The sequence below is a fragment of the Corapipo altera genome, unplaced genomic scaffold (genome assembly GCF_003945725.1).
Source record: "Corapipo altera isolate COAL_440 unplaced genomic scaffold, ASM394572v1 104, whole genome shotgun sequence".
In the NCBI taxonomy this organism is placed as follows: Eukaryota; Metazoa; Chordata; class Aves; order Passeriformes; family Pipridae; genus Corapipo; species Corapipo altera.
In genome coordinates this window covers 4,001,070-4,028,318 of record NW_020884920.1, presented here as the reverse complement: position 1 = coordinate 4,028,318, position 27,249 = coordinate 4,001,070, and the positions used below count along the sequence as shown (strand labels likewise).

The window sequence follows — 27,249 nt, the reverse complement described above, 5'->3', positions numbered from 1 at the left end:
CTAATTTCCTCCCTGCACCTGTTTGGTTTTTCTTCCCTCCAAACTCAACCTCCAAATAAAGATAATTTAAACTCAAAGAAAAAAAAAAAAAAAAAGATCAAACATGACAAAGATACAGAACATCGATTTGGTTTGATGTGGTTTTGGGCTGGACCCACCAATGCATTTCAAAGAAAAAAGAAAAATTTTTCTTTAAAGAACCTAAAAAGTTGTGAGGATAGAGGACTTTATGTAAGGCTGAGATTGCCACATTTACATGAAGAGTCTGCGTTAACTTCCATTCTTCCCTTCCCTGTTCCTTCCTGCATCTTTTCTTTGTTTGTTTTGCTGCTGTTGGAAATTTTGAGGATATCAATCCAATTTAGGTGCCAAGGTCTTGGGGTTTTTTTGGGTTTGCCGTTTGGTTTTGCTCCAGGTAAGCAGAGAGGTAACTTGTCCCTTTGTTTATTTTTCAAGTAACCTGTCTGCTTTATTAAAAAAAAATAAAAAGAAATTACAAATCCCAGTTTTGTGGGATGAAATCCAGGGAAGGGAGGGGATATGGGAGGAGGTTGGGGAATCTGGAACAAATGGGAAAATACGTTGTAAATCCCTCTGGGGTGTCATTTAATGGTGGGGAAACCAAAGATGCAAAACCCCCTGGGGTGGGAGGTGGGCATGGAGGGGGAGGCAGGGGAGGGATTGTTGGTTACAATTCGGGGTGGTTTTTTTTTTCTTTTTTTTTTTCAAATGACTTTTTTTTTTTTTTGGTTGTTCTTTGTCAGAAGCATTTCTTGAAGGGATATTTGGGTAATAGGGTTTCTAATGGCTTTCCCTGAATACTAAACCGATTAATAACCTCAGCTTTTCTAGAAGTGCTCGCTTTCTCCTTGCAGCTGCTTGACCAACCCTTTCACCCCTGCCCCTATCCATGATGCTTTGAATGTCTGTGTCGGTCTCTTGCATTTGCTCTCACGCTGCACTAAAGAAGCAAAGTGGTTGGCTGGTTGTAGGGCAGACACTTCTCAGCGAGGGTCACTAGCCATGAACCTGAACCTTGACCATTGTTATGTAGGTAGGCAAAATAACTTTTCTTTATGTCATCTGTCAGCCTCAGACGTTTCGATGTTGCCTCCATGAATAATGACACGTAGCTCTTTGCATTCTCTTGATTATTTTAACTTTGAAGATGACTGCTGTCTGCTTTTGACTTTTCTCTGTCCAGGAAGAGTCTTGCATGGAAGGTTTGCTTGTGTGCGTGTGATTGAGGACTCCAGAAATGCTTTTCTCTTTGCAGAACTTCTTTTTGAGAACCCCTTAGCCCAACCAAGGGAGGGATTTGCAGATAGGTCCAAGATGCAAAGACTCTGCTCCTGCCCTTAGGGGTTTCTGAGCCGTGGTGCAGGCTGTCCCACTCTCAGGGATATTGCCTGGCCATGGCCCTGCCAGAATCTGTGTCAGAGGTAGGATTAGCTGCAGGAAGACTTGTTTTATTTCATCTGGGTTGAGATAGAGGAGGTGGGGACACGCTGCTTTCTTACAGACCAAACATCACATTGCTGCTCTGATAAGAGGCAAAACATGTGCTTTTTAATCCAGTGACCTTGGAGAGGAAACTGCTAATGGGGGCTAAAGCCACATGGGTCTTTGAAAACTATCAGGACAGGTAATTCCTTGAGCTTTCTGAAACCAAAGACCCATATGTCCTTCTTCTCCATACTCTGTTTTCATTAAGAATTTAGTAACTTCTTCCCTATTCTCCTTTCCCCAACTTAGACAATGATTTTACCCCAATGAAAAACAAAGCAGTGAGGGATAACCAGTTCCCTACACAGTCATTCCCATGTGATAGTTGTAATATTTTTTTTTTTTTAATAAGCACTTCTGGAGTCAACAGCACAGCACATACGGGGGGGGGAAAAATCTTCCAATGATGAGAATTGGCTTACTTGAAAAAAAAAAAAGGTACAGTCTCAAATTGGACATTCAAAAATAAGTAACCTTCAATATTTGGACAGATCACAGAAATCAAATGTCAATGACCCAGTAGCTGTCTAAAGTCTGCCTGTACTTAGCCTGCTTTGTATGCTGTAGACCTGCTTGGTGTTTTGAGAAAATCATGCTATTTATTTTTACAATGTGAAATGACTCTTTTAAGTGTGTGTTTTTACTCCTTCCCTTCCCCAACCTTTCCTCTCCACACGCCCCCCTCAAGCCATCTTGTTACATACATCAGTCTCTAAATACCAAATTGCTTAACCAATTTCTGTTCATCATTAACATATCTGCATTTACTGCTCTCCTTCAGTAACATGCCACGGCAGCTTAGCTGTTAAAAGCAATGAGAAAACTTAGTATTTTGAACTGGATTAGGGTTTTAATTTAACACAGGTAAAAATAATTAAAAAAAAAATCTTTGGCTTCATTTTATCTGACATCAGTAGCATTTAAATATTAATTTATTGTTTGTTTTGGCTGTGGAGTTGTATGTACACGTGTGGTTGCGTGTGTGGGTATATACACACATATACATGTTCGTAAAAATGTCAGTTAAAACAGATATTTTTAACTTTGAGTATTTTTTTCTCTTGCCCTCGCTCAGTGTCAACAGAATTACTGTTGAAGGAAAGAATTATTTTTTTTAAATGTCTTTTTCCCCATTGCTAACTTTTCAGTAGGGAAAAAAAAATAGAATTGAGGCTTCGGTTGTGTAAAGGCATCTGTGCATAGTTAATTTTAAACCCACACATAGTTTGAATACAGTAGGAGTAAAACTCCTGCTTTCTATTAAATACAGGCTCTCCAAGGAGCTGTGCAGATGGCCAGAGAGCACCAGCAGCTTATTTGCCACCATGACCAGAAGTTGGGGACTTAGTTTAGAAGCGTGTGGGTTTGGAGCAGAGCCCCAAATGTCTTCTTTTTGTTTCATTTGTTACTTTTTGTCCCTTGGAAAACCAGAAAGAAGCGGAGCAGGGATTGTGTTGTGCATGCGGAGTGGGGTTAGCAAGATCTGTCCTCGCAGTGAGAGGTGGAGGAGGATGGATCTGTGCTGTGAATGTGTCAAAATGGGGTTAAAATTGTATCTCCTGTGGATAAAAATACAAGTGTTGTGGTAAAAATGCTGACAAGGGACTGTCTTCAGTTGCCTTTCCATAGTGCGGTGCCGTGTGTGTGAAGGAGGTTGGAATAACCACCAGGGAGATTATTGTGTAGTGTATTTTCTGTAGGGTGAGTAAGAGCTGCTTTCATCCTGGCTTTTAAATCTGTTTTACCTGAGTGCATTTGAAGTACTGGAGCTGCTGGGCACCCTTATGCCCTTGCACACGCAGCCTTTAAGTGCTGAAGAAGTGGTGCTGCTGGTGACGTGGCTGAGCCCAGGGGGCTGGACTGGCCATGGAGGGATTTTCCTGCAAACTTTCCCCCTCTTTTTTGCCTATTTTCCTCCCTAGCTGCTCAGTGAGCCACTCTATCCTCATCCAACTGTCTAGGTCTGGCATTAGGGGCTGTGCAGGTTGATTTTTTCAATTTTTTTCCCCGTTTTTGCTGAAAATTGCTGAATTTCAGAGCGAAATGGGACGTGTGGAGAGGCTCTCACTACCCCATGGTGTGTCACTGAACTCAAGCATGGTTTTACTGCTTCTCAGGCAGGTGGTTTCCACATCTCAGAGTAGCCAAATTCATCTGAATTCCTTCTCTTTTTGGCAAAATATGGTAGGAAAACAGCAATTGTGCCCCCTTTTCTGGTAGGAGAAGGAATCTGATCCCAATTTGCTGCAGATTTTTTTTTTTTTTACCAGTGGCTTTTATGCAAGGAGTGAGCAGGGCTGTGGATTTCTTGGTATTTACTGCAGGTGTAGTAGCATTTTAATATCACAAGGAACCAGCCTGAGCAACTGAAATGGGGAAGGGATTTTTATGCAGTTAAAAATTAGTATTCTGTGGCTATCTGATGTATGCTGCAGAGATAAGCTGTCCTTGTTTAAAAAAAACAAAAAACAAGAAAAAAACCTGCCCATTACCTCAGTTGATAAAATACAAGGATGAGAACATTGTTTTCTGGTATTCCTGTTCTTTCTAATATCATGGAAAAATAACACTTGTGTTATTGTATTTTTTTTTTTTCTGAACAACCAAGTGTTGAGGACGTTTTTATCTATCCCAGAGGGCATATGTGAAAAGAAAAGGATTTTCATGTTCATTCCAGCTCATTTTGAAGGGATCTGGTTTCTCATTTGGCTGGATTTTAGAGGCAGGGATAGTGGCTGGTAGGAGCTGGGGAGTGGGCTCAGAGCAGGGCTCCTGCTAGTGGTGGAAATTTTCCAGCAGCCTCAATGATCCTACTTAAGCCCTCAATTTCAAGAGAAATGAAATATCTTTTCCAGACCCACTTTTTACTGTTAAACATATATATATATATGTATATATATATAAATAGATATATGTGCTCATATATGTGTGTATAAGTATGTGTGTGGTATAGTGCATTTGTGTAGTGACTTGCTCACCAGCAGTAACTGGATGAGACGCTGTTAAAATTAATTGCTTTTGAGCTGCTGACAGACTCTTGGGAAGTGCTGTAGGAAGGGAGAGGTGCCACTCTCGGAGCATCTACCCCCAAAATACCTGCTGTATATACAGCATAGAGGAAACCCCCAGCCCACTGCTCTGTGAGTGTCAGCCGAGGCAGCGAGGCTGATTTCTTTACCAGAATTAGATTTTGGCTGTGGGCAGCTCTTCCTGCCTGTGCTGAGCTGGGCTTCCCTAGACTGAGCTGTAGAAAGGGAAATGAAAGGCACAGAGAGTTTTGAGGCAGAGTGTTTAAACACTACTCCTCGTCTCCAACACTGCCTACACTTTCCTCCCTTATGCATTCCAAATCCATTGCTTTCAAGTTATTATTTCTCTCCCCCTCCTCTTTGCATTTTTGCCTCCTGCCCCTTCTCCTCTCTCTGTCCCCCTTGCTTCCTGCCACGGCCCAGGCTGCTCTCTGGTATTCCCCTTCCATGCTGATCTCTGATTCTGATTACCTTAATGGATTTCATTATGGAGGAAGCGGTGGTGGGCGGGAGGGGAATCCCACAGCTCTCAGGTTGGGATTTTCAAAGGAATTAAGCTTTTAATTCCTCCTGAAAGCTGCAGGGAAGGGGTGCGTGGCATCCTTTTCAAATCTGCCAACACCCTGGTCTTCCCTCCCTCGCCTTGAGTGGGTCCTCTTTGCCGTACCCTGTATTGCTGTGTCCTTCCAGGGTGGTGGCAGGCAGGTGACACCGGCTCTGTGGCCGCAAGGACACGTGTGTGTCCATGGCCCAGTGTCTTCTGGCTCAGTCCTGGGTGGCTCAGTGCTACTTAGGTGAGCGCAGAGCAGCAGGGGAGTTGTGGTTCAGTTTGGAAATGTGGGTGAAGCGCAACTCCATGAGATTGATTTGTAACGGGCTCCCTCTTTTCTGCGTGCCAGATTCGAGCTCGGAGGAGGAGGAGGACGACGACGAGGAGGAAGAGGAGGAGGCAGAGGACTATGGCACGGATGGCACAGACAGGCTGTCGTCACCTGCCCTCGATGAGAGTGGCCTGGGCCTTCTGGCCAGGTTTGCTGCCAGCGCCATGCCCAGCCCCATCGTGCCCCCTCCGCTTTCCATCATCCAGCTGGAGGCCAAGCAGAAGGCGAAGAAGAAGGAGGAGCGGCAGAGCCTGATGGGTGCGTTGCGTGGCTTGGGTTGGTGCCATGGGGGCAAGGTGGAAGGTTTGGGAGACCCCAGCTGTGCTGCAAGAGAGTGGGTTGTTACCCAGACACTGAGTTGCCCTTTTTTTGCTTTGACTACTTGGTCCTGCTGCTGAAGGTGGGGAAAACGGCTTGGCAGGAAAACAGGAACCAGGTTTAGCAGCTGCAGCTCTGGCTTCCCTAGGGACAGTTTCCTGTGGCTTTGTCAGTTTCTTCTTTTCCTACCTGGAAAATCCTCAGCAGCCGTGGGGCAAAGGCAAACAGTGGGATGCTGCATCCCCCTGCACAAAGTGCAGAAGGCAGTGAAGTGCTGTTACATTTAGGGAAGGAAGCATGTGCTAAATGCAGCTGATTTTGGATACCCATGAGAAGCAGAGACACTCAAGCAGGACACTCAAGCAGAAGGAAAACTCTCAATCAGTCCATCCCATCAGCTTCCTTATAGAAACCAACCAGCAAGACTTGAAACAAGCATTCCTTCCTCTGCTTGTGTGTTTGCAATGCCAGACCCTGGGTTTCTGTCCCGTCTCTGTCTCACTTTCAATGTGTTGAGAGTTTCATTTCCCCTCCCCATGCCCTGCTGCACAAGTGCCCATTGGTGACATTGTTCTTGGTCAGACAAATCTATATGGGTTCCATTTATAAATTCGCTATTAATATTTATTAAGTGATAATGGAATTTATAGCATGCTTCAGAATGGAAAATTATGTCCTCCTCGGGAGCCTGGCTTGTTTTAGCACTGTTTCCATGCTATATTAGGCTTTTGCCAACTTGTTCCAACAACCTCTGTTAAGAATTTATTGTCTTGTAACCTACCCTCCTTGAAACTGGAAGCATCTAGAAATTACCTCATGCGGTAGTGAGAGAGGAGGAGTGTTTTAATTTCCAGTGGGTTTTTTATTTTGAGCCTTACCAGCTTTGGTTTTGACAGGCTGGCTCTTTTCCTGTTCATGCTGGGGCTGTCTCAGGGAAAGAGGTTTGCTTAGAAGATGAGAGCAGGTTCCTGCAGACTGAATTTACCCAGGAAAGTGAGTTTAAGAGAGAAGGACTGAGAGAAGATGCTGTCCTCGCATGTGCCATGTACATTTTCATTTTCCCACATGAATGTTGTTTGCTTACCTCCTGCCCATGGGTGTGTAGGTGCTGCCTCAGTTTCCCTTCTGCCCCTGGAAACATGATCTTGCTTTCCTTTATCAGGTTCAGGGGAACACACAGAAGGTGGGGAACATCTTGACATTACTACAATATTTGAGGCCCCTGGGTACTGCTGTGCCTGTGGGGCTGAGCAGAGACCAATGTGAGGGGATTTCCATTTGCCACAGACAAAAGATCATTTACTTCTCTTGACTTTAAGGTGATTACCTGAGCCAGTAAAAAGATCTGTGGTGTCTGTTGGCCAATGGGAAAAAATAAGCTTGAAATATGGGTTTATTCCATTTGTTAAAAGAGATTGTTCTCCTGAAACAAAGGTGAAACTGGAGAGGACTCCCACTGGGAGGAGTGGGAGGCTCAGCTTGTGGGGTTTGTGCTCAGCTTCACTGGAACAGCTCCTTTTTGAGGAGGGGCACAAGTTAGAGTATCTGTTCTACTAAGAGCTTTCCAGCAGGGTTTTGGCTGTGGGACAAGGGAGAAATGGAAGGAGGCAACATGCTGAACCACACTGCCTGAATGGTTGGGCTCTGCTTTGGAGCAAGGGAGACTTTACTTCCAGAGAAATCGGTGTTTTATGGGGCAGAAATGCAGATCTGAGGGGATGTGGGGAATTGGAAAGGGGAACAAGCAAGGGCTTTGTTGAACAGGCACAGTGTCTCTCATGGAACCCAAACGCTTCCAGTGGGATGTGTCCTCTCTTGGCTAAACCAAGGCTTTGACTGATGGTTAAATCCTTTGCACCTAGGGACAGAATTTGAGTACACTGACTCAGAGAGTGAGATCAAGATCAGGAAGAAGTCACCTTCGGGGCTGCTGCGGGGAAAGAAGGGGCCACTGGACTCAAGCAGCATCCCACCAAGCCAGGCCCCCAGCAACCTCGACTCTGGATCTGGGAGCGCTGACAAGGCCAAGCTTGGGTCTGAGAAAGGCCGCAAGCTGAAGAAATTCAAATCCCCCAAGGACTTGAGCTTTGAGTTTGGGCTGGAGGCCAGCGATGATGACCTGTGGAACCGGCGCCGGAGCGAGCGGATCTTCCTCCACGACGCCACCACGTCCTCGGCCTTGCTGACGTCTGCGGCCCCTGCCAGCTCCACCCCTGTCTCCAAGACTGGGCGCTGTGGCAAGGGGGCACCCATGAGCCCCAAAAAGGAGGGCAGCAAGGGGAAGGAGAGAAAGGAACTAAGCAAGGTGAGGAATGTGCTGTCAAAATTGGTGTGGGACCCTTGGGTGAGGGTGAGGGTGTGGGGAGGGCAGTTAACTCTACTAGGGCAGAGGAGGGTTGAGTCGTGTCTCAGCAGTTGTTTGGCTGCCCCTTGGCACCCCTGCCAGCCCCACATACACCTAGAGGATCTGTCAGACTTGGATCTGACTTGCAGGGAGTAAAAACCTATTGTGGCTGAATGGGGCTGGTTACTTGTGTCAGCCTCGTTATCCCAAATCCAACCTGTTTGGGTTGGCCAGAGTGGACAGTCCTCCCACTATCCGCATGACCTTATTCACTTGCTGAGCTGTGTCCCCTGTGCTGGCCTTTAAGGCTGTTCACCTTTAACTTGTGACTTCTGGGGGCTGTCCCTGGCTGGGGGTGGCAGTGATCCCTGGGTTACTGGGTTTTCATCTCAGCTGAAAGCTCAGTTCAGTTCGTGGCAGTGTTTTGGAGCAGTACTGATGGGGAGAGTTAGACAAGTTAGTTGTGACATGAGGCCAACTGGGATCTTCTTGGAGCTCTTCAGAGGAAGATTTGATGGTCAGGATTCGCTCTCCAGGGTAATGAAAAACTCTTCCCAAAGTGTGTGAAGCCAGAAAACAGAGCTGGGACATGTGATGTGGTCAGTGAACATCATCATGATGTGGCTGAACATCATACTACCTATGCACAGCCTACTTTGCTTCCACCTTTCTCGTCTCCCTGGTCCCAGATCTTTATCAATTCTCTCTTTACTAATGGAAGTGTTTTCTTTTTATTTTTAGCAACGGAAGAAGGGGAAAGAAACACCCTGCTGCTCCTCTTCCTCATCCATGTCTCCTCCTGGCATCCCTAGCTCCCCATCTGATGTTCGTGTCAGCCTGGCAAGTGCCCTGGGCTCCACCAAGAAGAGCAAAGCCAAGGTGAAAGCCAAGGAAGTGAAAAAAGAGGTGAGGGACTGGTTCCAGTGTGGGTGAGCTGGAGGGTGGCTGGCAGAGCCCTGCTCTTTCCTGAAGTGTTGCAGTGTGAGGGAGGGAAATACAGATGTGCTGGTTTTGCTGGGTGTGTTACAGGCAAAAGGCTGGTTTGAGAAGCCTAAAATCCAAGGAAGACTATCAGGTAGTACCTGTTGCTACCATCTGGCGTTCATTTGCCTTCATCCCCCAAATTAGTGAGCAGGCAGGATTTTCTCTAAGGCTGCCACAGGGTGGAGGGAGAGCCTTCACAGAGAGCTTTCATGGATAGCAAGGATCAAGGAGATGGTGATGGAGTTGCCTTGCTCAGCACTGGGTCACAACTGGTTTCTGCTCTGCTGCTGTAGCCTGTCATCCCTCATAACACACATTGCTGGTCGTCTCACAGGATTTCTGAGCGTAACAGTTACGGTCTGCATGTAACAACAAGAAACATCGTAGAGACTTGAGAGGAAATAGGAACAGTGCCTGGTACCTGTTCACCAAAGGCGGAGGGGTCAGGAACGCTGTGCAGAGATGGTGAATGCAGGCAAAGCTGCAACTCTCTGCTCCACAACATCTCTCCTACCTTCCAGGAATAAGCATGTGGGGAATAGCTTTTGGTCAACTGTCAGTGGTGCCCGGGGACAAACCCAGCAAAAAGCTTGGGTTCACCCACTTAACTCTCTGTGTGATTAACATTGCTGAGGATGGAGACAAGTTTGTCCCGATACCCTCAGGTTATTTGTCACTGGAGGAAGGTGAGATGGGATCAGACTGTTGCCTGTGCTGCTGATGTGCTGATGTGCTTGCTTGCTCTCCTGCAGAACCGAGGGAAAGGAGGAGCTGTCAGCAAGCTCATGGAGAGCATGGCAGCAGAGGAGGATTTTGAACCCAACCAAGACAGCAGCTTCTCAGAGGATGAGAACATCCCACTGAGCATGTTGGTCGAGCGACCACCCACACCAGGTGAGGGCAGGAGGGGCTGGGGGCTGATTGTACAGGTAGAGGGGCTGGACAACTTTCTCAGGGCTGCTCAGAGGAGGACTGTTGTGCTGCTTTCCCATGTTCCTCATCCAAAGATATGAGTCCTTGGGGTGGAGATATCACTTTTTCAGTGACTTCAGTTAAAAACAAGCCTTGTCAGAGTGTCCCACTCTGACATGTAGTTGAAGCCCACTCTTTGGTATGTTGTTATTACTAAGAGGGGGGACTTATTATTTATTATTATTAATTTTTGTTACCTCTGCCAGGAGCTAGCCAGAGAGAAAGAGAGAGAGCGCGAGCGAGCGCTTTCTGCTTGCTGGCCTTTTCCTAGGGGAGGGGGATGCTGTGAGTGTGAGGTTTCCTTCTCCAGGCGATGTCCCTTTTCCATATGTGGTGCTCGCTAATCCCCATCTTGCTCCAACACCTCACAGCTCCTCGATCCTGCATCATTGACAAGGATGAGCTGAAAGATGGTCTGCGTGTCCTCATCCCCATGGATGACAAGCTACTCTATGCTGGGCATGTCAAGACGGTACATTCACCAGACATGTGAGTTGAGGGACTGCTGTATCCACCTGGGATTTGCCGGACATAGCTGCTGCAGGGATCCATTTGGGGGTTCTGTAGGGCTGACTGCACAGAGACTGACAGAGTCTGGCAGGGAGGGAGAGAAGGAGAGTTCACTCTGGTATATCAGTGCTGAGGAAAATCCCTTTAACGTCTCGTTAAATGCACTGACATAAACTGGTGGTGGGGCTCTGAAGGAGCTGTTACTGGTTGGGGTGATGTCTCCCATGTGCCGTGTCTGACTGGGCCTGTGTGTTTCAGATACCGTGTGGTGGTGGAAGGCGAGAGGGGAAACCGTCCCCACATTTACTGCCTGGAGCAGCTCTTACAGGAAGCGGTATGTGAGGCCAAGGGGTGCTTGACCTTGGTGCCTGAACCCTGTTTTGGGGTGGAGGAGGCAAGCTGGAAACCACCTCGTTCCCTTCCCCAGCTGGGGCTGCAGGGATGCCCTGTTCCTGCCTCTGTGGGCAGAGCTCCCCTTGGTGTGCTTGCTGCCCCATGGCCACTGGCAGTGGGCACCACTTCTGTATTCCAGCAGGGATAGTCCTTCACCCTGCCCTGTGAGCAGACAGGAGGCCATTTCCCAGCAGGGAGACTGTCACTTGCCTTCTCCAGAGCTACTTTGCTCCATGCCAGGTGTGGTGGGATGGTCTGTGCTGGTGCAAGGAATGTCAGTAATTGCCTTCCTCTTGTCCTGAGCAGATCATCGATGTGAAACCCCCTTCAGTGCGGTTCCTGCCCGAGGGCACGAGGATTGCAGCCTACTGGAGCCAGCAGTACCGCTGCCTCTACCCAGGGACAGTTGTCCGAGGTAAGGCCACCTGGTGAACCCGGGATGTCTCGGTCCTGTGTGTCCTGAGGGATGTCAGGCTTTTCTGGAGAAGCCCTGAGCTCTGCTGTGAGCATCCTGGAGGTCAGAGCCTGGCCCATTCTTCTCCTCCAGATCACGCCCAACTCATTCATGATGCTGATTTAGTGACATCCTGTTGGTTCAGGAAGAGGCCTGAGCAATTTAGGAGCTTAAAAATATCAGAGAAATTCAGTACATTTTAGAAAGTCAGAATTGACTCCAGGTACCAGTGATTTCTGAGGTTGTGGAGGTTTCTGCATCACCTGGACACTCACAGCTTCACTGCTGACGTATCAACTCCCCGGTCCGGTCCCATTAAAAAGGCCGTGAAAGCTCTGGGCAATTCTGCCATGGCTGGTCTTGCTTTTGGGCCCTTGGTCACACTACATGTGTGTAAAGGAAGAATTACTTGTGAGTTATAGACCAGTAATGCTGATGCAAGAAGAGAGCGTGGGAACACAACTTAATCCTCTTGGAGAAGGTGAAATAGCAGCAGTTTGTGATTGCTGAGAGTAGTTACAGATTGCAGGTAAAAAAAAACCAAACAGATACTGCAATGAAAACAGGGAAGTGAATTTCTGCAAGAACAGAAGGGAAGAGTGGAAGGAGGTGGAGAGTCGAACTGGAATGGCTGTTATGTTCTGGAGGAGTGCTGCTGACTGGGGAATTTCACACTGGGTGGGCTGGTTTAGTATTATCAGGGACTTTCCATTGCAAAGTGTGCCCTCCCTGCTTTGGAAAGGATGCTTTGGAGCTAGTGCAGGATCCCTGTCTTTTCCCCTGTCCCCACTTGCCTTACAAGGGGTTTGTACTGTAGCATTTGTTCCTAATCCCACTTTCTGCTCCCTCATCCTACAGGAACCCTGGATCTGGAGGAAGATGGTGATCTCATCACAGTAGAGTTTGATGACGGGGACACGGGACGCATCCCACTGTCTCACATTCGGCTTCTCCCACCTGACTACAAGATCCAGTGTGAGTTTTGCCATTCAGTTTTTTGCAAGCTACTTCCCACTATGAAATGTGGGGAGTTTCAGGCCAGTTGCCTCTGAGATTTTGGGACAAGTTCACAGACTTTCAGTCACAAGGATTGCACCATCAATTACGGACACACAGAGCTGGGGTGGGATATAATCCACAGGGAAGAAGGCCCAGTCCCTATTGCAGAATCAGTTGGGATACGTTCCCTGAGTCACATCTCTGTTTTATGTGTTGTTTGACTGTATTTGACTATCACTTTGACCTGTTGCAGGTGCTGAGCCTTCCCCTGCCCTTTTGGTGCCCAGCACCAAGCGCCGTAGCCGTAAATCCAGCAAAGACACTGGAGAAGGAAAAGAAGGAACTGCACTGGGGTCAGAGGAGCCTGTGTCAAAGGGCAAAGGGCGAGGGAGAAAGCCAAGCGTCAAGGCAAAAGCTGGTAGGTTGTGACCACTGCCACACCTGGAGTTTAGGGAATCCTTGCACAGTTCCCTACTGCTCTCCCCAAATTAGAGCAGGAGATCTGCAGTCTGAGCCCCTGAAGTTGAAGCAGCATCTCTGGGCATTACCTGTCAGCTGCCCATGGGCACTGGCATCAGGCCAGGCTGCTCAGTGAGCATTGAGTACCTGTGTCCCTTTGGGGTACCTGAGCAGGCAGGAACAAGCCACATTTGGCCAGAGATGGGTCAGCATTGGTGTCTGGTTGAGTCTGAGCTAATAAAGCCCATCTGGATGGATAACATCATGTCTTTGTGTTTCCTCCCTTCTGCAGAAGAGGCTGCCTTGCCTGAAGAGAAGGATCAGGGTGAGTCCTCACCTGTTACCTCCTCAGTCCCAGAGAAGCCAACCTGCTTGGGCAAGCCAAGCATGAAGGGGTCAAGAAAATCGCAACCGCTGCCGACCGGAGGCTCTCCTGCTCCCACGGAGGAAAAGCGGTCAAAAGCCAGCAAAATGAAGATCTCCACTAAGCTGCACAGCCCCCCCCCAGCCCACTTACCAGCCTGCTGTGTTCGGCAGCATCCTTGGCACAGAACCCTACAGTGACCTCCCGGGAACACTGGCAGCCTACGGCTCCAGTGAGGCTTCAGGGTCAAAAGCCAAGGCCAAGAAAGGGCGACCCACAGAAGAGACACAGGAGTTTGGCACCGTGGTCAAGGCTCAGAGGAAGCATGACAGCGAAATCCTGATCAAGCTGGACCATGAGGGCGTGATGTCTCCAAAGACAAAGAAGATGAAGGAGGCGATGAGGATGCTGGAGGACTCAAACCTGGCCAGCCGCAGAGATGGGAAGGGTCTCCTGGGGCTGGGCTATTCCACTGCAGTGAGTGTGGAGGGCAAGCAGAAATCTTCCCGAGCCAAAGTGGCTGAGGGAGACCCTTCTCCTGCCAGCTTTGGAGGAAAGTTTGATGGCTCAGTGGAGAGCCTCACTGCCTCCAAGGACCAGGAAGAAAAGGCAGCAGCTCCAGCAGCAGTGGAAGAGTCTGAGAGCAACAGCAGCGACAGCAGCTCAGAGTCAGAGGGAGAAGAGGAGGCTGACAAGAACCGAGGGGAAGCCCAGGACAGCAGTTCAGCCAGCTCAAGAGCATCTACCCCTCTGTCTTCCTCCAATTCCTCCTCCTCTTCCTCTTCTAGCAGCAGCTCCTCTTCATCTTCCTCTTCCTCCTCTTCCTCCACCTCATCGACCTCTTCTTCATCGAGTTCCAGCTCTTCCTCCTCCTCCACTACGGACGAAGATTCCTCCTGCAGCTCTGACGACGAAGTAGCCGAGGCCCAGCCGAGTTCCTCGGTGCAACAAACCCTCCCGCCCAAGCAAACCAAGCAGGCGGGGAAATCCCGCGCGTCCTCCCACCCGCAGAGCCAGAAGCAGCCGGCGCAGCAGCCGGTGCCGCAGCCGGCGCCGCCGCAGAGCGGCAACAAGAGCAGGCCCAAGAAGCGTGAGGGCATCCACCTGCCCACCACCAAGGAGCTGGCCAAGCGCCAGCGCCTGCCGTCCGTGGAGAACAGGCCCAAGATCGCTGCTTTCCTCCCTGCACGGCAGCTGTGGAAGTGGTTCGGGAAACCCACGCAGGTAAACGGAGTCTCTCCCGCTGTTCTGTGACGCTCGGCTCTGGTGTTTGCCTTCTGGTGCCTCTTACCCCTTCCCCTTCTCCTGGGGTGGTGAAACTGCTGTCGTGGTGTGTCCTCAGCCAAGGTCTCCAGTTTTCGGGAGACTGGGGTTGGCCTTAGCTGTGTCTGGGGGAGCCATCCTGCATGGCGTGTCCCTCTGCCGCACTTCCTGTGGGAATACTGTGGCCCTGCCAACAGCAAAGGGATGCACGTGGGACAGGGCAAGCAGTTGTGGTTGGGGAAAACCTGGGTGGTCCCTGGCTGCTCACCTGCGCAATCCTCTCTTGGCAGAGACGTGGAATGAAAGGGAAGGCCAGGAAGCTGTTCTACAAGGCCATCGTCCGGGGCAAGGAGATAATCCGCATCGGAGACTGTGCGGTTTTCCTCTCCGCCGGCCGCCCCAACCTGCCCTACATTGGCCGGATCCAGAGCATGTGGGAGTCCTGGGGGAACAACATGGTGGTCCGGGTCAAATGGTTCTATCACCCAGAAGAAACCAACCCTGGGAAGAAACTCAACGAAGGCAAGGTAGGCCGGTCTCCTTTGCTGAGAGGGCTGCAAAGCTCCTTGCTCCCTTTTGTTTCTTTCCACGGATGAGGAAAACACGCCTGGCCCAGTTTCTTACTGGTACCCTGATGGGGGTGGCCTCATCCTTTCATGTTGTGGGGGCTGCCTGTGGTGTGGACGAGCTTGGTGTTTGCCCCTTGAACAGGGGAGCGGTGGGTTTTATCCTAATAGGAAATAAAGACTTCTGTGTTGGTCCAAAAAGAATGTCAAGAGCCAGATCAAGTCTTTACAGTGACTGGCCTGGTGCTCAGAAACACTGAATTTTGCACACATGTGCTTTGTTTATAACAGGCTCTTAGGTTTTATTCCCAGTGGCTGTGGGCGGGAGTTGAAGTTCCAAAGGCACATGAGATGGGCAGGACGTGCTGACGTAGAAAAACAACTAATTCACCTGCTTTTCATTTCTGTTTCCTCTTTCCTTCTTGGGCACAGCGCTGGGATCAGAAATCAGGCAGGAGTCTGTCCACAGCTTTGCAGGCATCCAACCAGAGGAAGGACTTTATGGAGGTTGGTCTGGCTGGGGAAAGGCTGGGAGGGAATGCCAGGCACCCTGTAACAAATGGTGCTGGGGAAATGCCCCCAAGCTTCTCTGACTCTTGCTCTTTGCCTCAGCTGAGTCTGCAGTGTCCAGGACTTGGGATGATGTTTTCTGGGAGGGTGGGAGTAGCTGCAGGTCCTGGGTGTGGGTAGGAACAGTGGATTGGTATCCAGCACCCATCTTTGCATTTGTATCCTTGAAGTGAGAATGACAGACTCCGGGCCTTCACGTTCCCCTGTACGTGTGTTTGGCAGCCGCAGCATTCCCCTTGGTGGGAGCTGAGTGAAAGCCAGGGCTCAGGCTCAGCGGGCTGGATGGACTGTGTCCAGGCTGCCCATAGGCTGGTGCAGATTCTCATTGTCCCTCCCCTGGGCTGGCTGTTGGAATGAGTGGGAAGTTCTTGAGTGTGAACAGAGCCCTGTCCTGTTGTGATGGGTGGTTTTCCTACATGTTGAAGACGATGCTGTTACTGCTGTGAGATCTAATTTCTCCTTTTCTTCCCACCTGCTTCCTTCTGTTCCTGCTGTGCAGCGAGCCCTCTACCAGTCCTCTCACGTGGATGAGAACGATGTCCAGACCATCTCACACAAGTGTCTTGTTGTTGGTCTGGATCAGTACGAGCAGATGCTAAAGACGAAGAAATACCAGGACAGTGAGGACCTCTACTACCTTGCAGGGACCTACGAGCCCACCACGGGCATGATCTTCAACACCGACGGGGTCCCTGTCATCTGCTGACTGCCCAGGGGACACGTGCCACCCCCTGGGAGGGACGGGACAAACCTGAGGACGTGCCTGTTCAGACGACATGATTGTTTCTTTCAATGCTCATTTCTGTGTCACACTACAGACAGGAGAGCGCGAGAGACGCGAGGAGGAAGGAGAGGGCTGAAGAAAGGGGTTGGGGAAGCAGTTACAGGACTCGGGGAAGATGCCCTTGGGTGTGGTGGTGGTGCTTGAACGCCCAAGGCTCTTCTGGAAGTGGCTTTAAGTAAGGTGACACTTGACCAACTTCTCCCTTCCTCCTTTTGGTCCAGGAAAGCACATGGGTCTCGTGATCATTTCACCAGCGGGACCCCCCGGCAGGAGGGATCCCTTTTGTGTCATTTGCCCCCGTCAGTAGCTCGGAAGCCACCCGTGCGTGGAAGGACACCCACTCACCTTCCACGTGCGCTCCTCTCCGTCCTTATATTCCCTTTCCTGCTTAGTTTCGCATGACCCTTTAGGAAGGACAGGGTGAAAGAGAAAGGAGATGAGTCTCTCTCAGCGCCTCGTCTCGATCCTCTCAGCGCCTTTTTGCAGTTCCCTTTCCCTGGAGGCCCCTCTGGCAGCATGGAACACAGTGGGGTGGGGCTGGTCCCAGCAGAAGAGATCACCGGGATAGGAGGAGCCAGGTGGAAGAGGAGCCAACACCCAGTCTGGGATGCTACCTTCCCACTGCCTCAAACAAACAGTCTGAACTCTCTTTTCATCGCTCTCTGTTCCTCCTGCCCTGGAAAGGTGCTGGGGGGAGCAAGCTTGTGGTGAGGGGGGTGACACTTGGCAAACAAAGAACTTGGAGTGTGCAGTGAAGGGGCGGGAAATGACTGGGAAAAACTGCTGCTGCTCGGTGCTTGGAGGAGAGGAGACCACAGGCCATTGGATTCCGGCATCCCTCACCCACCTTTAGCCTCCATGCCTTGCCTGATCAGAGATGTGGAGCTGCTGGGAAGCCTTTACCCATCCTTTGAAGGGAATGGGGATGATGTATGAACCCGGCTGTGCCTGCCTGCAGCATTCCCACAGCCAGAGCCCTGCTGCCACCTTGGGCTCAGGGAGGGGACCGCCCAGCTTGCTCCATCCAGCGGGCCTGACTCCCCACGGGGATGCTCACCCACTGTCTCGCTCCCACTGGGCACATGCCGGACCTGTGGCACCACCACCGCTGCTCCAGGGTTTTACACCTGCCCAGAGGGGACACTGGAGGAGAACCGGAGGAGAACGATGCACCATCCTTGCACTTAAAACAAAACTCCAAGAGACGCACTGATCTTTGCAACTACCGACTCGCACTACAGATCGCTGGGACGCGGAGCGGGGCCCGGCTCGGCCCAGGCTCCGGTGGGGAGACGCTTAAACCAAGGACAGACTGGAAACTCTCCGCCCTGGTACCAGCTGTGTACCAGAGACTGGAGGCCAGGGCTCAGGGGAGAGGGACACCCCTGCAGAGTTACCCCTCGTCCTTTAAACAAACCACATGGTGCTGAGCTTGTACCATCTCCACCCCGGGCCACCGGCGCCTCGGCACGGCGGACAGTGAACGGTTCTAGCCTGTACAGTTTTAATGTACCAAAAGACTCTTTAGCCCTCCTGTATTATAAGTCTTTAAATGGATTCAACTTTTTAATTATAAATATAAATATAAATATATATATATAAATATAAACTTTTTAAAACTGTGAAAAAAATTATGAAATTATAAAAAAGGAAAAAAAAGAAAAAAACCCACAACGGCAGAAATGAACACAGTCTGACGTTTAGAATATTATTTTTTATTTCCTGTTGGATTGTGATTGTAAATGATCTGGGAACAGGCACACCCCCCCACGCTCAAAGTGTACTGTACTTCTAGAAGCAAATTGTGTGAGCATATTTTAAAGAGCGAGAGAGAGCGCGCGAGAGAGATTTTATGCTAATGTTAAATAGAAAGCACTTAAAACCCACTGCCTTCTATGGAACACAAGGATATTTCAGACAATCGAGAGGAAAGGAGAGCCAGGTTTTTGTCTTTTTTGTTTTGTTTTGTTTATGTTTTGTTTAAAACAATTTTTTTGGCATTCTGTTTGTTGGAGAACTCCGTGTGATCTTTTTTCATAAAAAAAAAAAAAATTAATTGAAAAAAAGCAACCCAGCGAAGCATCTTTCTTTGTCTCGCTTGTCCTGACCGTGGGTTTTTTCTCCCCTTGGTGGCAACGATTACTTTTTGGCTCAGCCCCTGAATTGGGAAAAGACCCAACCCAAGTGCCAGTGTGGCTTTTCTGGGGAGAACCCGTCCATGTGATGTGGTGACAGGATGGGACCCCTGAGCAGAGGTCTCTGCTGGATGGGGCCTGTGGGCAGGAGGTGTGAGTCCTTCCTGGGCCACCACACTCATGGCACCCACCACGTGTTGAGGATGAAATGCTGGATTTGCTCTTTGTGGTGTGAGCTGCACCTCAGCCAGTGAGGAGCTTGGCATGGCAAGACCCTCCGGTGCTGGGGGGGCTGAGTCAGGGTGCCAAGCCTGGCACTTGCCACCTCCTTGGGCTTGCTTCCCTGGAAGGGGGCACCCGCCAGCTCCTGGCACAGCGAGGTGCAGCCAGTCCCAAAAAGTGGTGTTGGCACCTTCTCCAGATCCTTTCTGCTCCTCTTGGCCCATTCCCTCTCCCACATGCTGCCCGCAGCAGTTTGCAGGCTGGGAGGGGTCCAATGGGACCTGGTGACAAGTCCAACCGCCCCAGGTGACAAAGGGGACCCTGGAGCTGGGGAGCAACACAAGAGACACCCCAAGACCCCACGGGACAGGCAGCAGCATCACCTTGTGTGTGTTTGCCAGCCCAGCCCGTCACCAGCAGCCAAGTGCCGGTGGCACACAAGTAAGGACCAGCCATCATTGCAAAGGCATTTAATCATTTAATCAGCTTCACTTATGTCCCTTGCAATAAATCTCAAAGCTCAGCAATGGCCCGTGGGTGGCACTGGCAGTGCTGTAGCCTTGGGGACCCCCCCGCCCCATTGTAATGGGGCAGATTCACAGTGTGGGGTGGGGGAGAGGCAAGACCCTGCCTCTCCTGCAGTTATGGGGGGTGCAAAACAAGACACAATCAAGAAAAAAAAAAAAATCATTTTTTTCTCAACCAGCAGAACTGAATTGGCTCTTTTACACAGCAATTGGCATGTTTAGAGATGGATTGGGATTTCAAACCATTCTTGGTGAAAACCTGCAGCACCATCAATGAAAAGTCGAGACCAACCTTCCTGGAGCCACTGGGGACTGAAGGAATGTTTCCTTCCTCTCTTGCTCCTTTTCTTCCTCACCAGCCCTTCATCACCTTCCTCTCCAGCACTGGTCCTATTCCCTTTGGGATTTGGCAGTATTTTCTTCCTCCTGGCGATGGCTTGGCTCAAACGGAAGATCCCCAGGGTCCACTGGGGAGCTGCACATCTCTGATGGGGATCCCCCCCAAAAACAACAGGACTGTCCTCTGGGGTGGGAGGAATGTCACCCCGAGAAGTGGCCCTGTGCAGCGCCTGTCTGGGCAGCACGGGCCTTTCTGGAATGCCACGGCCCTGTGCCCACAGGATGCCAGTCCCTGTCCACCCTGTCCCAGAGGAGGGACATGGGCCAAGTGGGGCGGTGGGGACAATGGTGGGAAACAGGTCCCATCTTGTCCCCCCCGCCCCAGGGCTCAGTACCCCAAGGTGAAGGAGCCGTTGGAGGTTTCGGTGTAGAAACAGGTGCTGTGGGAGGTACTGGTGAGGCTGTAGGCAAAGTACGCCACGGCCGAGCCCAGCGTCAAGCCCGTCATGTAGGACACAGTCATGGTGTTCCCTGTGGGAAGGGACACGAGGTGTCAGGGTGTTCTGGCCACCCCACCTGGGATCCCAGTGAGGACTAGGTCCTACCTGCCAGCTCCCGCTGCTCCGGGCTCACTTTTCCTGCGGCCAGGATCATGGGGACACTGCCGAAGTAGCCGTTGGTGATGCCCATGAGGAGGGAGAAGATGCAGGGCCAGGCAGGGTGGCCGAAGGTGGGCTGCCCATTGGGGTAGACGCACATGATGAAGAGGGGGATGAAGACCACGCGAAGGCAGGAGTAGACGAGGAGGTGGGTCCCTCTCCAGTCGTAGGGCAGGGCAGCCAGGATCTACAGTGAGGGGGAGAGACTGTGTGGGGGGGGGTAGGGGGGCTGGGGAGGGCAAGAAGGTGCCCAAAATGAGGCAACAAGGAGACAAGATGGTGGCAAGACCAACTGCTGCAGGAACCTCATGGTCAGATACCATGGGGTGGAGATAACCCTTGTTGGAGCCAAGTGGCTTAGAAAGAGGACACAGGAGGAGGACAGAGCCTCCCTGTGCTGGTGCTGGCCTCTCTCCTACCTTGCCGACGAAATCAGAGAGGTTGAAGATGGCCATGATGAGGATGGGGAGCCATTCCCCCAGAGTGCAGTTGTGGATCTCCGACTCCAGCCCGGGAAAGAGGCACAGCGTGATGAAGTAGGTCATGGCGATGGAGAGCATGTAGGCCCAGATGAGCCGGGACACGACGTAGCGGTAGAGCAGCATGTCTGGCAGGGACAGGCAGCACAGCTCAGCCAAAACTGCAGCCCTCTGCTTGCAGAGCCTGAAAGCCTCGTCTGACCCCCAGGGGTGGCTTCCACAGATGAGTTTGCCCCACAGTTTTGAGCACGTCATTAGGAAAGGTATCATAGAATCCTAGAATGGTTTGGGTTGGAAGGGACCTTAAAGACCATCCTGCTCCACTCCCTGCCACGGACAGGGACACCTTCCACTATCCCAGGTTGCTCCAAGCCCCATCCAACCTGGCCTTGAACCCTTCCAGGGATGGGGCAGCCACAGTTTCTCTGGGCAACCTATGCCAGGGCCTCACCACCCTCACAGGGAAGAATTTCTTCCCAGCATCCAACCTTACCCTGCACTCTTGACAGTTTGAAGCCATTCCCCCATGCCCTTGTCAAAAGTCCCTCTCCAGCTTTGGGGATGATCCTTCCCCATAACTCTGCATCACCAATCACCAATTCCACCCCACAAAATGCTGCAGACCCACCCCATGGGCATGGCTCACCCCCCGAGCCCACCACCCACCTCGGAAGCTGGGCCAGCTCCTCTTGATTTTGGGCCGAGGGACGTCAAAGCGCATGTAGGTGCCGCTGCCAGCCAGCTCAGCTTCGGGGCCCGGGCTGTCCCGGGGGGAGCTGGGCTGCCCCCGCTGCCGGTTCTCCTGGTTGGGGGGACAGGGGACAGCAGTGCTGAGCTGCAGTGGTGAGCAGGACCCCAGGGGCCAGCGGGGAGACCCACCCTCGGCTTACAAATCGGACGTCCTCGGAGGTGACGTCGTGGTGGACGCGGTAGCCCGTCCCGGGGTCGCCGGCCCCCCGCGTCTCGGGGAGGCCCTTGCGGGACCCTTCCGTGTAGTAGCGGACGAAGCGGGTGCGCTTCACCAGGAGGTGGAGGATGAAGCAGGTCAGCTCCATGCCGATGGAGATGAAGAAGAAGATGACGGTGTTCTCCTTCTCGTCCGACAGCAGCAGCTTGGTGAAGATGCGGCTGAGCGAGATGATGACCCCGGCGGTGCCTGGGGGTGTGGGAGACCTGTCAGCACTGCATCCTGCTGAGCCCCACACATCAGGGATCCCTGTCGTCCCCCCAGTGCCTGGATGTGATGCCTCCTGATATGGAGGAGCTAACCAGCAGGGATTTTGGGGTGATGAAGGCAGCTCCTGGCAGACATCCCCACCCCCAGCTTGGTGTGGCAGGGATTTAGAAACCATTAAACACCCTGGAGTGTCTCTGCTATGCTGGAAACCCAGCTGGGGACAGTGGGGACCCAGGAGAAGGCACAGGAGGGCCCCCCTGAGCAAGCCCATGTGGTGGGACGTGGACACTGGCAGGGGACACAGATACTTACTCTCGCCTGTCATCACTCCCTGCGTGTAGCGCTTGGGCAGCAGCCCCGTGTAGCCGTAGAAGCTGGATTGCTGCACTTCAGGAGAGATACAAAGAGGGGAGAAGGAGGGATTTTTGCTGCAGCCGAAACATTGGGAAGGGGGAAGAAACCTCAGTGGGAGCCCACATGCTGAGCTAACTGGGAGCTGCAGCGTTCCCAAATTCTCCCTGCCCGAAAAGCTGAAGGCTTTTTTCCCCTCCCCACATGCCCCACCATGTCTGTTCCCACCATGATTAGCGACCGGGTGTGGGGGCTTGGGAAGCCACTATGGTGGCCCAAATCGGGGGTGCTGGTGACCAATGCACAGTTTGGTGCCCCTGGTCAGCCCTGTGGTGCCTGGACAGAGGTGGAGGGGGTGGAGCAGGGATACAAGTTATAGGGATCAGGGCGAGAGGTAGTCCCAGGAGACCATGGCTCTGGAATGAGGCTGTTTCCCACCCCTACCTGTGCATGTCCCAGCACCAGCTGCTCTCCCACATACCTGTGCAGCCAAAGGCCACCACCCCGACAGCCACCAGGTTGATGGCGTAGGCCTGCCTGCGGCTGAAGAGCTCCAGCCAGACATCACAGATGCTGACAAACAGCAGGGGTCCCAGGGCAAAGAGATAGCCTGTGGGTGGGACACAGAGGCTGTGGCAGGGGAGCAGCATGGGGACAGCACTACCAGGGGTGCAGGGACCCCCACTCACCCACAGAGATCCGGGTGTGCAGGCTCAGCAGCTCCACCAGCGCGTTGTTGAGGATCACGGCCACCAGGGCCACCAGGATGTAGGTGAGGCTCATGTCAAAGACGATGGAGGTCCCTGCAGAGAGGCAGGTGATGGAGGAGGGCAGGGATCCAGCTCCCCTGGAAGTGCAGCCGAGCTCTCTCCCAGTTTGGGGTGGCAGGGAAATCCTACAGCTGCTGGAGACCTACCTGGGTATTTATGGTGCAGGTAATCCACATCGGTGATAAAGCTGTTGTAGGGCAGGAGGAATCCCACCCCAGCCAGCAGCATGGCAAAATAAATCCCATGGTATCGATCCTGGGGCTCGGGATCCTCAGAGGCTGCCCCAAAAGGGGAAAGAAAGAGAAAAGACATGACAGTGGCACTGCTGCACCCCTGGGACCTGCGTCAGATCCCCATCTTGGGCTGATGAAAAGAGTGCCTCCAGCACCTTGCAGATCTCACAAATAAACAGCCCCAGCCCCAAGAAACTCCTTCCCTAAATAAAGACATTTCAGTGGGAGACCCAGGAGGCAGGAAAACACCCAGGCTTCAAGGGCTGATTGAGTTTTAATTGCAGCTGAATAAGCTGAGAGCCAGGCAGTGCTGCAGGAGGGGTTGAGGTGGGTGTGGAAGTGGACAGGGATGCCTCAGGATGTGGAGCAGGGCTAGGGTAAATCCCAGGAGCACCCCTGATTGCTGCATGGAGAAGGGTGAAGCTGCAGGCTGCAGGCAGGAGAACCAGGGCACAAAACCTCAACTCCTTACCAGCCTGCAGAGCCCACTGCCAAGGGATGTGCTGGTTGGCTCACATGGGTACAAAGAGGGATGAAAAAAGGTGTTGGCCAATTTTGTAGCATTTCAGGCCATTTGTGGCTATTAAACCCATCCCAGGAAGCCTCTAAATGGGTGGGAACCCAGGGTGCCTGCCCTCACCTGGCTCCATGAAGGTGAGGACGCCCTTGGCCTGGCTGCCCCTCTGCAGCTCGTCCTCCTCCAGCTGGTAGCTGTCGAAGCTGAAGCTCATCACCACGTTGCCCTCGGGCGTCCCTGCCGGGCTCAGCTCCTTGAAGCGCTCGGCTCCCACCGAGCCCATCCTGGACAACCTGGGAGGGAGGGAGGGAGAGAGGAAGGGAGGGAGAGCTGTCACACCCTCAGGGCACACAGGTGGGTCCTGGCTCCTGTGTCCCCCCTCGGGGATCATCCCCTGGGTGATGCCAGTGGTCTACAAGGGACGATGGCATAACCCTGAGTATTGCCACCTCACAGTATCACAGCGGCTCCCATGCTTTTTCCACCTGTGAAGATGATTTCCCTGAGGAGAATGGGATCCCTTGACCCACTGGGCAGGAGTTTGGGTTTGCAGTGCCTGTGGGGGATCCACATAAGCCACCCTCAAGGCACAGCGCTCCCCCCAGCCTGGCTCAGCACATCCCTTTGATGCTGCTGAAGACAAAACGCTGCTGTGATTTCCAAAAGCAATTAGAGAAATTAATGGATGAAAACCACTCATGGAGGGCGGCTGCAGGGAAGATCCTGGCTGCTGTGGGAAGCCCTTGCTCTCCTCAGGCAGCACAGCTTGCTCTGGTTTATGCCCTTTTCAGCATCTCTCATGCCTGGGGCTGGGTCAGAGCCACTGGCCTGGGCAGACACACTCCTGCAGCCTTTCCAGGGAGAGGACGGGATGAGACCCTGCTTTTTTTTGATCTGCTTCTCTGAGGGACCACAGCATAGCATGAAGCTGCTCAGAGAGCTGCCAGAGAGACCCCAGCATCATGCTCATGAGGGTCCTCACTGAATGCGTCTCAAAATGAGCTCCCCAAACACTTTAAATCCTCCAGTGAGCCCCCCAAAACATCCAAAACAGGGTTCATCCCTCTGGGGCCCTGGGGAGCAGCCCAGGGGGCTACTCTGAATTCCTGGCACCAGTTGCTGGATGCCAGCCTGCCCCCAACCCACCTCCTGCAGAGACCCCAGGCATCAGGGGGGAGGGGAAAAAAAAAAATCTCTTCCAAGGCAGCAGGTTGAGGCTGGCAGGGGAGGAAAAATCAATGAGACTGATTTCTTTGGTCTCCCTGCCAGACATGGTGTTTGCAGGAGCACAGAGGTTTTCCAGCATCTCCCCAGCTGCCAAGATGGGGAGAATGCTGGAAGGCCCCTGGGGTAAGGGCAAACGTGGTGCTCACAGACCTTGTGAGTGAATTTCTGGAGCCTAAAATGCATCTCTCACTGCAGGGACGGTGGCACAGGGCAGCACTGCCCCCGAGGCTCTGCTGAGGTCACAGCACTGGCTGAGGGGCTGGGCTGGGGTCCCTACCCTGCACCAACCAGGGTGGGCCCCAAGAGGCCCCATCCCAGAGTCCCATGGGATGAAGAATCCAGCAGGGCATGTTTTGGTTGGGGACACTGTTCCATCCTGCTGCTCCCAGAGGAGCTGGCTGTGATCCCCTTCATCCAGCACCCTCCTGTGCCTGGTGCCACCCCAGGCAATAAAACCCGGCAGGAAGCATCTCCGGCAGGATGCCGGGAAAGCCTGTTGCAGGGTTTTTCCATAATAGAGATCCCAGCTGGAGAACATGCTGGCTGGAAACGTCCCTACTGTGTGTGGCCCAAACTTCCCGGGGCCAGGAGCAGAGCAGGATGAGGGATGCGCTGCCCAGCCGTGGAGCTGGACCAGCCTCCGGCACACTCCGCCTCACGCCTCGCTCCCCCGAGCATCCCTGCGCCGCTGTGAATTGGATTTTCTCTTCCCGTTGGATTTATATCCATCTGCCCCTCTGGATTTACACCCTGCCGCCCCTCTGCACCCAGAGTGCGAGCGGGGGGGGTTTCTCCGTCAAGGGCACGGGTCGGAGGTCTAACCCGGGGGGACCCCCTGCCCCGCTGCTCTGGGTGACCCCCGGGCACCGCAGACCCCCCCATTAGGGCAGGGAAGCGATCATCGCCCTGCCAAAAGGGTCTCCGACATCTTGCCAGCGGCGAAGTTGCCACAAACGGGGTTCATTCAGTAACCCCCGTCCCCCGGGCTGAAGAAGAAGCTCCTGGCCGTGGGGAGAGCGCAGGGAGCCCAGCCCCGGCCGCGCCCGGAGGATGCTCGTGGGGGGCCAGGGGAGGATGCTCTGAGGGGCCAGGGCGGGCAGGGCCTCTGGGGGCGGCGGCTCCCCCTGCTCTCCCCCCGCTCCCCGGCGGTCCCGGCCGAGCCCCCCAACAGGTCGCGGCGGTTCTTACCTCTCTCCGCCGCGGTGGCTCTGCGGCAGCGGCGCTGGCCCGCCCCGCTCAGCCCCGGCGGCCGCCGGCCCCCGGCCCCGCCATCCCGGAGCCTCCGCCGGGAGGGGGCCGGACCGAGTGCGGCGGCGGCGAGGAGCGGGGGCGGCCCCGGCTCTGCCTCCCCCCGGCTCTGCCTCGCGCCCGCCCCCGCCCGGCCTCCCGCTCCTCCTCCGAGCCCCCGCACCGGCCCCGGGGCCGCGGGAGAGGCTTTCCCGATGAGCGGAGCACGCCCATACCCCCCTGGCTATAGGCACCGCCTGTGGGTACCGCCTATAGGTACCGTTTATAGGTACCGCCTGTAGGTGCAGCCTATGGGTGCCTTAGGGGGATTTCGGAGGCCCGGAGCTAATTGCAAAGAGAGATTAATTGGGAAGAAAGCCCCGGTAATTCCATTCAGGGCACGAGCGCTGCAGGGACAGGATCGTTCCTGCCCTGCAAAGGGTTTTGGCGTAAGAGGGGCAGAATGGGTCAGCAGGATGGATGGATGGATGGATTGCAATTCTAGATAGCAGAACACAACAATCCCCCAGCTTTCTGAAGAAGCAACTGGGAGGTCTCTGTTCTCCAGCATAACCAGAGGGTGGGAGCAGAGGAGGAAGGGAATCAGCAGCGTGGGGCAGTGGGGATTTCTGTCCAGGGAAAGGATGCGTGTCCCCAAGGTGTGTGCTTCAGGAATGCACCCTGCGGGTGTCCCTACCCCTCCTGGGTTGGGTGAGCTGGCCAAGGCTGCAGGATCCATCACTGGGATTTGATGGTATCGTGTTTTCTCCCAGGGAGGGACACAGCAGGTGTCCCTCTGAACTGGGCGAGAGCCCTGGGGGACCAGGCCCTGCTGTGCTCTCCTCACCCGGAGCACGGGAGGATGGAGGCAGTGGGAAGGAGGAGAGGAGCCGTCCCTGCTCGCACACCGTGACTGCACCGCGCCGGGCTGTGAATTACAATCTCCTCGCAGTCAATAAATGCTGCGTTGTGTAAATCAGCGCGGGGCCG

At 52.9% G+C, this 27,249-nt stretch overlaps 2 protein-coding genes across 2 annotated transcripts in view; one reads left to right on the top strand and one right to left on the bottom strand.

Annotated features, from left to right (window-relative positions):
- The window catches only part of TNRC18 (trinucleotide repeat containing 18), a 33,377-nt gene extending 14,915 nt beyond the window's left edge, over positions 1–18,462 (top strand). The window contains 14 exon segments of the mRNA XM_027656743.1: positions 5,435–5,674; positions 7,597–8,039; positions 8,820–8,984; positions 9,815–9,956; positions 10,406–10,523; positions 10,803–10,878; positions 11,244–11,352; positions 12,250–12,366; positions 12,644–12,808; positions 13,142–13,347; positions 13,349–14,437; positions 14,767–15,003; positions 15,475–15,549; positions 16,112–18,462. Coding sequence (XP_027512544.1) covers positions 5,435–5,674; positions 7,597–8,039; positions 8,820–8,984; positions 9,815–9,956; positions 10,406–10,523; positions 10,803–10,878; positions 11,244–11,352; positions 12,250–12,366; positions 12,644–12,808; positions 13,142–13,347; positions 13,349–14,437; positions 14,767–15,003; positions 15,475–15,549; positions 16,112–16,318 — 3,389 coding nt within the window. The 3' untranslated portion in view covers positions 16,319–18,462.
- On the bottom strand, positions 18,096–26,314 carry SLC29A4 (solute carrier family 29 member 4). The gene is made up of 11 exons (XM_027656745.1): positions 26,221–26,314; positions 23,929–24,098; positions 23,202–23,333; positions 22,975–23,088; positions 22,767–22,895; positions 22,247–22,321; positions 21,648–21,913; positions 21,424–21,559; positions 20,698–20,885; positions 20,225–20,465; positions 18,096–20,150 (listed from the first exon to the last, which is right to left on the bottom strand). Exons 2-11 carry the CDS (start codon positions 24,086–24,088, stop codon positions 20,008–20,010), a joined length of 1,584 nt encoding a protein of 527 aa, XP_027512546.1. The 5' UTR covers positions 24,089–24,098; positions 26,221–26,314; the 3' UTR covers positions 18,096–20,007.
- Between the last annotated feature and the right edge of the window lie 935 nt (positions 26,315–27,249).

Excerpts from the sequence above, each read along its gene's own strand:
- SLC29A4 (XM_027656745.1), bottom strand. The coding sequence starts at position 24,088 with ATGGGCTCGGTGGGAGCCGAGCGCTTCAAGGAGCTGAGCCCGGCAGGG. Across the intron at positions 23,334-23,928 it reads CCTCACCTTCATGGAGCCAG|CCTCTGAGGATCCCGAGCCC; the intron begins GTGAGGGCAGGC and ends CTTTTGGGGCAG. Across the intron at positions 23,089-23,201 it reads CCTGCACCATAAATACCCAG|GGACCTCCATCGTCTTTGAC; the intron begins GTAGGTCTCCAG and ends GCCTCTCTGCAG.